At 37.0% G+C, this 11,661-nt stretch overlaps 1 protein-coding gene across 1 annotated transcript in view; it reads left to right on the forward strand.

Annotated features, from left to right (window-relative positions):
- LOC309446900 (coiled-coil domain-containing protein 169-like) overlaps positions 1–11,094 on the forward strand; it is a 30,188-nt gene extending 19,094 nt beyond the window's left edge. The window contains exons 5-8 of the mRNA XM_082067097.1: positions 1,520–1,618; positions 1,823–1,876; positions 5,378–5,454; positions 8,901–11,094. Of these exons, the coding sequence (XP_081923223.1) occupies positions 1,520–1,618; positions 1,823–1,876; positions 5,378–5,454; positions 8,901–9,003 (333 nt within the window). The 3' untranslated portion in view covers positions 9,004–11,094. The remainder of the gene's footprint in view (positions 1–1,519; positions 1,619–1,822; positions 1,877–5,377; positions 5,455–8,900) is intronic.
- The last annotated feature ends 567 nt before the right edge of the window (positions 11,095–11,661 follow it).

Raw genomic sequence — 11,661 nt, forward strand, 5'->3', positions numbered from 1 at the left:
GAGAAAATGAAAATTAGTAGATTTGTTGAAGGGGTAAGCAGCTGGCAAATAAGAGATAATAGCCATGACTAGTAAAGGACAGTACAAGCAGTGTTTTTCCAGGATCAGATTTAGGAATAATCTTAACAGTTAATGCATGACCTTGATACACAAAGTAAAAATACATTATATTATCTTTCTCCTGATACCAAGGATGTCGTGTAATAGGGATCTGGACGTTAAGAAAAAGGATGACACTGAAGACCTAGATTATTAAAAATGGGTTTAAAATGTAATAGTGTAGACCAAAGAATTTAGGAAATTGTTGTGAATTGAAAGCTGATCATCTGGATGTAGCTGCAGAGGAGAATCTGGGTATTCTAGCTGATCCCATGTTGCCTGTGAGCTCTCACAATGCAGCTGTGAAAAATGACAATACAGTCCTAAAATTTCTCTGTACAGATAAAGAAGTGTTACTGGCATTGTTCAAGGCAGTGAGATGGCTTCTGGAGTTCTGCATACTCCCGTATGGTTCTGTTCTCCAACCATAAGAAGGTTGAGCTGCAGCCTGGTGTACAAATGACAGTTAGATGAAATGACATTGTACTACATGAGAGACTATTTTTAAAAGCTCAGCTTATTTATTCTAGTAAAATGAATGTTACAAAAAGATGTTCCTGTTTTCTGTATGTGTATGCTGGGAGCAAACAGCTAGGAGGAAGAAGGGCAGGTATCTTATAGATCATTTCAATGCAAGAACCAACAGGTATAAACTGACCTTGAATAATCTGAGGCAAGGAATTAAAAAAGCCGCCTGCTATTAGAACCTCCCAATAAAAATGTCTCTACTGGTTGGAGTGGATCAGTTAATGAAGGGGATTATGAGAAGCAGTTTGCTGTGTTAGAAATGGAGATGGACCTGCTTGGGTGAGCATTTGACTGCCACTACACAGCAAACAATAAACTGGCCAGTGCCAGTAACCAAATCTGGACTCTGCCACTGTTATTCTGGCTCATCTCAGTTGTAAATAAGGTATATGGCTACACACCTAAGACAGGCTACACACAAAATACTGCTTTCTGGCCAAGTTGTTGTGGGTTACCTTTGACATCCCACATGCCTCTTCGGCCAGTCCAGCAGCTCTCTCAGCAAGTGGTTTGAGAATGGATGTGCAGATGAGATCTGAAACCTTCCTCCTACTAAAAAGGAGCCATCAGGCTGAACTTTCGTTGGGGAGCAATTCTAGCTAGTCACCACAAGCTGACTTTGCTCACCTATCAAGGAGGACCAGTGTGGAAAACCATATCTGTATCATTTTAACACAGTGGGAATGTGTACTGCACAACTGATAATTGTAGCATATGGTTAATTGCTTTTGCCTCTGCAGTGTGCCAGCCAGAACCATGTAAACAAAAAGTGCACAAGAAACAAACAGAATGACAAACATCATAATGCTTGAAGAATAAAGGCTACTTTGATGGGATCTTTATACAGGATGGAAATATTTGTAAAACATAATTTTATTTACTATAACCACAGGGTTCTTTAAAGGAGGTTCTTAAACAACTACAAGAAGAGAAGAAAAGTCTCCAGAATCAACTAAAAGACTATGAACTTAGACTGGAACAAGAAGCAAAGGTTGGTAATCACTGTTTGCCTCTAAACTGCAAAAGCCATTATGTTGTCTGACAAACAGACAATGTGTGTGGAACACAGGATAGAATAGTTCCACAAAATATGTCACTGGAAAAAAGCTCTGCTGTATATTTGTTTCTTCCTGTATGATTCAATTTTTAAACTATTTTGCTTAATGGTAGCCTATATCCTTTATTTTACATGTAGGCTTACCACAAAGCTAATGATGAGCGGCGCATGTACCTCTCAGAGATCTTACAGGTAAGAAGAAAACTGTGTGACTTAATAATTTTTAAAAATCATTATGGTTTCTTAATGTAGCAACAGCATCTGTTAATGCCATGAGGTCGAAGTCTTTAATCACTTCATTCATCTACCAAATCCATTATAAAAGCTGCTTTTTAAAAATTTTAAGAGCTAGAAATTGAAAGATGGCTAGAGTTTGTTGTTTTTCAAACTTTTTTTCTTCTGTATCAATTGGATAGTGTGATACTCAGGAATGACTGTCACTGAATCCCTGTCATAACTAATGGGGGTGAAAGGCTGTAATTAGCAGCGTTTCCCTGTGTTTGCACAGTGGACAGCTGTTTCCCTCACGTGGTTCATTGCTGCTTTGGGAAATCTGAAATAATTGCTCAAAACTTTCCAGCATGAAACAAACAGTGAGCCCAGGAAATGGCCATGATAACTGTTAATATTGCTGCATTAACAGTGAAACTGGGATCTGCTGGAGGAAGAAGGTAGGAAATAAAAGATAATTTTATTACTGAACATGCTAGCAAGAGGAGTGTCCATGTTCAGCTGCCTAGAAAAACACATAAACATGCATAAAATAGTATTTGAAGTGAGGTACGTGCACTGGCATGTTGCTTAAATGGGGCATTAGGGACAAGGATTTTGTGACAGACACTCAAGGTACTTAATGCATTATTATTTTCAGTAAGCAGTTATTTGCCCCCAAGATTGCAGAATCAGGTGAGAGCAAAATAATCATGTTCAGATTAATCTCCCTGTCTTTAGTTCTCTGAATGTTAAACAGCCAATCTAAAGTAGTTGTAGAGGAATCCTCTGTAATCTGTGGAGAGAGAAGCAGGTTTAAGGTGCAAACCGACACACATTTTTTAGATCAAGATGAAATAAATTTCCCAGTGATTCATCTGTTTCTCTTCCTGAGCTATAAGCAGAGCCTAGGTGAGTAGTTTAGATTAGACATCTACCTTTTATGTTGCTAATCTGAACAAGGCAGTCCAGCTAATACAGTTGATGGTTGGTTGCAAGAGAATCAGTGGCTCGTCTGGTCCCTTCAGGTCCTCTTCTGCTGTGACTTTGATTTTATTTTTGCTTTTTCATTCTTTTAAAATCTACCTATGTGTGCCTTCCCTTTTAGCAGCTCATTTTAACAACAGAGATAGAAGGAAACTTACATTCAGTCCAGATGTATTAAAATTTAATTGGTTTAAGGTCTACACAGTAATGATGGCAGTAGTTGAGTTAGAAAGATTTACCCATAGACTAACATTTTCCATACATTCCAGAGTAAATACACTACAGGATATTGTTATCTCGTGACAACAATACATTCCGGTGACACTCTCTTAGTTACAGAGAATGGGTATAATGTTTTTTAGGCCTTTTTTTCCTCATTATGTTTGTGCTTTTCTATAGCTCACAGTAAAAATAATAATTGAATGGAAGTTTTTATTGGCAGGTGTTAAAAAATACCATGAGTTTTGCATTTTTTCCTGCTTTGTTTGGATTCCTTCTGAGCCTGCAGCAGAAGCAAAAGAGAAAGGTGCTTCTGAGCCGTACTTATTTTATTTACCTTTTTTATTATCAAGTGCTTTTCTGCTTTTTTTTTACAAAATATGTGTACCTTCTGAGTGCTTTTGTTGTTTGTCTTGTCGAGATCCATAAAGATATAGTCAAATTTAAATCATAGTCTTAAGATTCACAAACTTGAGAACTCACGCTAGAGGCACTGGTGGTTTATGGTGTATTCTCGTTTGCCTTTTTTGTTTTGTTTTGTTTTCAACCTGAAAAAAAAAAAGTTGATTTGTGATCAGGAATCCACAAATCTCAAGGCACTTTCTGGTGGTATTCAGAAATCGGTTTGAGAAGCAGGCAAAGAAGAACAATAGCAGATCTTTAAAAGAGCCATTCTTTTAGCCCAGATTTTTACCACAAACTTTTACTAGCATAGTAGAGTCTGACTTGTGGTTGGGATTTCTTTGCAGAAAAAAACCCACAATTTTAGATAGGTACAGCTGGAAAGCTGCTTGTGCAACCATGGCTCATTTTACTTGGGGCAGGCCTGGAGTAAACTACCAGCAAAAACATTGCTGTGGATAATAATGGAACTCTGTATACATATAAATTTTTGAAAAGTGAAGGCCGTTGTAGCCTAAGTTTTGCTTCATGTGTCACAGAATCACATCTGCTCAAATTATACTAGCCATCTTTTTTAATAGTAGAGATCCTTAAATGCAAAAACTTTATTTCCTTCACAGAAGCAAATCCATGCACATCCTATTCCATTTTTACACTTGCGCTCTGATAAGACTGTGTCTAGTTCCAGCTGACTTTGCTGTGACTGGGCCAGGAATACTTGCCTGGTGCATCATATACATGGAAGCCCGGTAGAAACCATTTTCTTATAAGCAGAGAGACATGCTGCTTTTTAGTCCCAGAATTTTTTCTCACAAATGCAAGATGTTTTCACACATACTATAAAATGTAGTGTTATAATGTAATGTGTAATGTATAATGTAATATGTAATCTAAACCTTGAGCCTTGTTTAGGTAGCCCCAAAATCTAGCTTTTGGCTTTCAAAAGGATTTCACTGGCTTTGTATAGCCAATACGTTGTATATTGTGATCATCATATATTTTATTACGTATTCCTGATGGGTTTGTTTAAAGGGGCTTAGAAATTTCCGTTCACTTACATGAGATACCCAAATGTGCACAGTAGTCAGGCAAGCCCTAAACCTTCTCAGTCTTCTGTTTTTCTGTCCATGGTGTGTCTGTCCCTCTGAGGGGCACTTTTAGAGAAGGTAGCTGGATGAGGAGGGAACCCTGTGAGCAAAGGAAAAGGAGAACCAACCAATTTAATCCTGGTCAAATTCTGATAAATGCAGTACCAAGAATAACAACTGTTTTGTTTTGTTTTGTGTTTGGTTTTGTTTTCAGTATGACCAGTAATGTAGACTTCCAGAGTATGCAAACTCTTTTTTAAAAGTAGTTCCTGTTCTTAATTAGTGGTTTATCATTCAGAAGTACAGATAGGTCACGGTAACTTGTTTTGATTCCCATTCAGGGAAGTATGTTAGAAATATAATGCTTCTTCATTGAAAATGTGGACTTTACAGGCAGTATGACCAAAAATATGCTGATTATCTGATCATCCAGCTTAATAAATAATGGCATTTTTGCACAGCAAGGGATTTTGGAAAGTCTTCAATTACCCAAATCAAAAAGACAATATGTGCTGAAAGTATTTTATGGTAGTAAGACCATGTTGGGTCAAAATTAGTTTGGAAAAATTTTACTTCTTTAACTGTGATTGACTCTTCCATGAACCCGCTTACCTATATTATTAAAGTGAGCATACACTATACATATTGGGAACATCTGAAAATGTAATGAGCAAATTATAAGCATGAAATTGTGTAGACATATTTGCTTACCAACTTTATCCCTTAATTCTGTGTAAGCACAGGTTTAACTTTTCTCTTTTTTTTGGTAAAAATTTGACTATTGCAGACCTCAGCTACAGTTAAAATTGTTGAAAGGCAAAAAACAGATGCTCTGACGAGCAAGGGAGAAAACCAGAAATTGAGGTAAATTTCCTTTATATTCCTTTTGTTTTCTGGTTTATTATTTTTTGCTAGGAACTATGTTTTGAATATTGCAACTCTTGTGTTCATGGTAAATATCACTGATCATAATCCTACTGAAAAAGTATTATCTTTGCATCACTTTTGATAATGCTTTTCAGTCAGTTTTATTTAATACTAAGTATGTTGCAATAATGAATATATAGATGTGTGTATATATATATATATTTCTATTTAAGTGGCCTTTTTGAAATTTTACAATCCCTCTGATGTTCTTCCCTTTCAAATTGTGTTTAAAATAGATCATTGTTTTCTATATTACTGCAGCAGTGGTAGGAACAAGTATACCCTTTAGTGCATTAGGAACAATTAAATTAAATAAAACATTGCTTGGTTATTTTTAGCCAATAGAGATTGTAAAGATTTTTGTGGATTATAATGTGAGTGATTTTAGCTTACAACATATAAAGGCGTCATCGTTTAACAGATTTCTGTTCAGTTATATGGGTTAGAAATTTAAATTTGAAAAGAACCCACCTGCTCTGAGCTATATAGAAATAAAATGAGTTTCTGATTGTAGTGCTTGTGAGAAAGCTTGAAATTGGAGGAGATTTGTTTTCTTAACTGAACATGTTAAGAATATCAAGTACAAAGCATATAGGGAATCACACCAAACGTGTATCAGACCCAGTATCCTGCCTCCAGTGGCCATAAGGAGATGCCTACAAAAGTGTGTAAGCAGTCAGGTATAATATTTGCTTTTGGAACTCTCCCAAATATTTTATATTTGAAGACTTCCTGAGCTAGTATGGTCTTTATGTATTTAGTATCTCACAATCAATATTCTTCCATGAACCCACTTACCTATATCATTAAAATGAGCATACAACTTACGTATTGGTAACATCTGAAAATGTAATGAGTAAATTATAAGCGTGAAATTGTGTACTTACCAACTTTATGCTTTCATTCTGTGTAAGCACAAAATTGCAGGATTTCGTAAACTGGAATAGTGGATCTTCATGCTCCAGGAGAGAATATTAGTAGAATATGAATTAATTTAGTACAATATGAATTAAAGTTTATAGCTGCAGTTTCTCAATATGTTGCTTCTGGCCCCAGTGATGTTTAACATAACTCATGTGGAGAAGGTCAGGAAGCCAGAACTAGGAGAATTCACTGTCTCTGCCAAGAGATTAAATATCATCAGCCAGATCCTGAGACTTGCTGAGGGTCAGCACTGAACTCAGATTATGTTGGGGGTTTTTAATAATTTATTTTCATAGACTTATTACTTACCCTGAAATTCTATGACAGTGTGTTTCTGTAATTTTCTTTATATCAAATAAAAGAAAATAAAATGTAAAAGAAAATAAAGTGTCCTGTAATTGCTGGTCTCAGAAGATGCATATGATAACAAAATATCTCCTTTCAACCCATTTTCCCTCAGGGAATTTTTTTTTTTAACTTTTCAAAAACCTTTACACACATGAAGGGAATTGTTCGTCTTTTAAATTGTCCTTAGTGGTGAAGGACCCACTTTGCAAAGCATTGGCTTTTATAACCAGTGAGTTAGAACTTCCGGGTCAAACTTGGGTCTTAGCTGTCAACATGGAGATAAGAATGGAGATTTGGTATAATTTATATTTTAAGAAAATACTAGAATATAAGTAAGCACCTTTTATCATCACAAGGTTAACACAGCCATTGTTATATTCTTTTTTTGTTTTGACTTACAGCCTGAAGGTCTTTCATTCAAGCTGACATTAATGCAAAATTTCATTTAAATAAGGGAAGACCTGCATGATTGAAAATAAACATGTTATTGAGAATAATTTGAAACTTTTCTGTCCAGAGTTCTCATTTCATATCTGTTGGCCTTTCAGAAAATGCTTGGCCTCCTTGGATTTCAAACTATACTAAGAAACCGTGTTTCATATTTGTTTTAACTATGGGTACAGGTTCAGAAAACCCAACCTATATATTAAAGCAGCGCTGAAACATTTTTGAGTAGTAATTGTGAACACTAATTGTTGATGTATTGTTTCCTGGCCATTCCAACATAGAAGCCAAGTTCAGTGGAGGTCCTTTTTATGGTATTTCATGGGATGAGAAGAAGATAGGCAAGCTTAAAATTGGGAAAAAACAAAGATGTCTTGTTGACTCATGTCTCTGATGCAATCTGAGCAGCCAATTTAATGTAATTCTGAGGCATATCGTGGGGCTTAATAGCTCAGTTTCAACACTGCATTGGCTGCGACTACTTGGCTTCTAAGTCCATAAGTTTTGAATGGAAAGAGGTTTTGCTGCTTGCAGAATTCCACGCAGACATATGATGCCTGCTTGGTCCAGCTCTACAGTGATCTACAGATTAATCAACTGATTTTTAGTAATCAACTGATTTGAATTTGGATGATCAATTGATTATTGAGAAAACTGAGGCCTTGGGTTCTGATCTTCAGGCTCTAAGTAGAAGCAGCTCCATAACTCTATGGGGGCAGCTGTCCCTTCAAGATCATGACTGCTCATAAGAGCTGGAAAAAAAGCATGTGTCAGTCTCAAGAAGACAAGCCAACCCCAGGGAAAACTTTTTTGGCTGTTTGCCCTGAAATTTGTAACTTGATTATGTCAGCACAGCTTCTACCTCGTAACAAAATATTTTTCTGGCTACCATCATGAATACAATGATGTGATGATGTGATATATTTTCCTTCAGAATGCCTATTACTTGAGAAAGACATTGAAACCCCGTATATTGTCATTAGAGTATTTAAAGTGCTGTCTCTCCACTGTAGTAATGAACAGGGAGAGAAACAAATGTATGTTGCATAAGAGTAAAGATGCATGCTGCTTGACCATGAGATCATGACCCTTCTGGCTGGTGGAATCACCATTTTCCCCCCTGAGATTTGTTTACATTCCCACTTGTTTCTCTTAGAAGACCAAGATGAAAACAGCTCCGGCAGGGTTCATGTAGGCAGTGGGTGTATATATCATGAGTACCATTTCAGAAGTCTGCTGGCAGCATTTCCTCTGTAAGACCATGGATCTCCTGCATGGAAAACCCACAGAGAACTGTGACTACATCTATGTGAAGTTTTTTCCATTTCCTAATGGAGATTATGCTACTGATGAAAATGTCTCCTTCACCAGTTATCTTTCTATTTGTGCAGGTGTTTAGTATTCTGTTCATCTTCTTCAAATGCCATCATTTAGGTAACGGGAGGTAGTCAGGAACCATGAGATGGGGATTGAGTTTGTATGCAGTATAATTAGACACTCTGCTAGCCTGCAAACCCAGAAATATACTCCTTTTTTTTTTCCTCTCTCAAGTTTATTATTAACAATAGCAATCAGTTATTCAAATAGAAAAAGTATTCATATCTATAGCACTTAAAGCTTACAGGGAATGTGACACTTGATGACTAACTTCACCCATTTTATTTCAGAGGGAGATACAGTGTTGCAGGAAACCCAAAGATGGTTAATCCCCCAAAGGAATCGATCAAAAAGACTGCAGGAATGAAGCACCTTCCAAAACTAAAGCACTGATTTTAAATGAATGCCAAGAACTTCCAATCACTTAAAAAAAAAAATAATTTAACTGAAAGTTTCTAAATTAGAAATGAATGTATTTGTGCCATATTGTAATACCAAACACAGATCGGCATGTCTTCTTGGCAGCCTTAATGTAAATGTTCCTCTGCCTGACAGAACTGGTCTTCTAGTTGCCATCTTCATTCAGGTGATCTCTGACCCTTTCCATTCTGGTTCTTATCAGTGATTCTGAGTACCAGGGCATCGGAAGCCTTGGAAAACATTTAATTTCTTTATACACTAGGTAGATCCTTGAACTCTTGGACTGCACAGCAACTACTGAAAACAAATGAACCTCTAACATTTTTCAAGAAGAAGAAGAAGGCAGACTGATGGAACCTGAAGTATTATCACACCACCCAAACCAGTGAATCTCAGATAAAATTCCATCCGAGGGCATCCCCATTCAGTATAGGCACCAAAGAGAGACTCTCAAGTAGTCTGATGTTGCTACAGTTCAACGAGCCTTTTGTTTCGATTTTTGAAAGACCGCCAGCATATTTTACTGGCCAGTCTGATTTCTTACATGATACCGTACCACAGAGTCCCTTTACAGTATAAAGTTGTTTCATATTCCATGAGCTTTCTTACTCTACCAGAGAAGACAATACACCTCAAGTTTATCTTTTTTAAAAGCTGACTTGCAAGAGATGACCACTATCTGTTTGCTTGGTTCAGAAGGCAAGCACCATTTCCAGCCACTTTAGACACTAATAATAGGAAGAAATGAAAGAAAAACTGAGCAGCTTTTATTAAGGATTCTTCAGAGCCTGTCTTGTGGAGGGACTGTTTCTTTTACACACTACAAACACATTATGATTCCAGATATTGGTATGTTGTTGTTTGAAGTTTAAACTCTAAAATGAATCTTTGTATCCACAGTCTGGGTTCCATAAAAATCCCTACGTAGTCTTCTGTGGCACTGATCCATGTATTTTTAGGGTCCTAAGTAGTGTCAGTCTTTAAAGTCATCTCTTCAATGAAAGCAGAACTACTTTGTATTTTCACTCTTAAGCATGCAATTATTGTTGCAGTTTCATCACGTACATTTCAGTCATTAAACTTCAGCAGAATTTTTGTAAGTGGCAACAGGAAAAATGTTTTGGTAATGAAGCTTCAAGCCTCTGGGTTACATCTTAAAAGCTCCTCAAAGAGCAAATGTGATTGATTGACTGCCCTTTATTATTTTTAAGAGCATCCCTAGCTCTTTGCAGCGTCTAATAAAGCTTTTTGCCTCTTTAAGAGCAGTACTAATAGTTCCTTATTACTGGCAGCATGGAAGTGATGCTGTAATTAGACTCATACAAAAAGATCAATGATGTCATTCTAAAATGCAGAGAAAGAAGACCTGCAGTATTGTTCAGCATATTCAGTATGGAACCCCCTTTTTTTTCTCTTGCATAGTATGAGATTTATTACAGATATTTCTAATGTTGCCATGATGCACCTGGTATCATTCCTTTACAAGCAGGGTTGTCTGCCTGGCCAGTTTTTTCCCCACAGTCACAGCTGAAAGCACAGCACAGCTGATTAGGTTAGCACTCTTCTGTTCCTGTTTTTCACATGGAAAGTTTCCAGATTTTGATTGTGCTGGCATTTTTTATTGTGGAGAAGGAGAGGGGAAAAAAAAAATCACCATAATGGTCCTATTGGCATAAAAGACAAGGGCCATCTGCAGTAGTGGAGAATATCCAGTTCTTGGATTCATGCAGCAGACATTTACTACTGCTGTCTCTGAATCAAATGTTAATCAGTGCATCAAGTCTGGTCCCTGTAGCACCTCAACATAACTGGAAACATTGCACAGTTTGGGACAGTAATGGCCTGAGAAGAGGAGCAGACTGTCCTTCTTAGTCCTGTTTTGGCTTCCAGGAACAAGCTCAGGGTTTGAAACTCAGTTGTATGGCAATTAAGCCCTAAAACGTGTTTGACCGTTCTAATTGTGTGTCAAGCTGTAATGTTTGCTGAGCAAAGTGGCTACAGTTCTGTACTTTACTTTTTAGATTACTTGGTCTTTCCTTTTCCTCCCACCTTTCTGGAAATAAAGGTACCTTAATGATTAAGTTTGATGACTCAAATTTCTTTGCAACAGCAAAAAGGTGGTTTTTGGTTTCGAAAATGTTGTGTTATTTCTTTGGACCCAAATGAAACTTTTACTCTGCTAGCTTTCCCAAACCACGTTGGAATTTTTTGTTTGGTTTGTTGGTTTGGCTGGGTGATTGTTTTGAAAGTCCTGGATTTATCTTGTGTGGACTTTTCTCACTACTATTATGCTGCGCTACGAAGTGGGTTTTGTTTACATTTGCAGCAATGAACAATTACATGTCTTTATACAATATCTTCTACAGGGAAATTCTGTCACCTCTAAAGTCTCTGTGAATCCTGTTGTGAACAGTAGAAAAATCTGAAGACAAAAATGGGAAATTGAATTGCTGATAGTTGTGGTCAGTAGGTGAATGGAGCTAAACATCAGAGGCAGCTGGGATTAGAGCTGAAGGTTTGAATCTGGCCAAACTTCCTCCAGCACAGAATGCAATTGGGATTCCAGAGGTACTGGCTGTAGTGTGTAAGTGCCTTTAATTGATGGGCTGAGAAATTTGATCTCCTAACTCT

Source organism: Streptopelia decaocto (genome assembly GCF_964273445.1).
Source record: "Streptopelia decaocto genome assembly, chromosome: 1".
Classification (NCBI taxonomy): Eukaryota; Metazoa; Chordata; class Aves; order Columbiformes; family Columbidae; genus Streptopelia; species Streptopelia decaocto.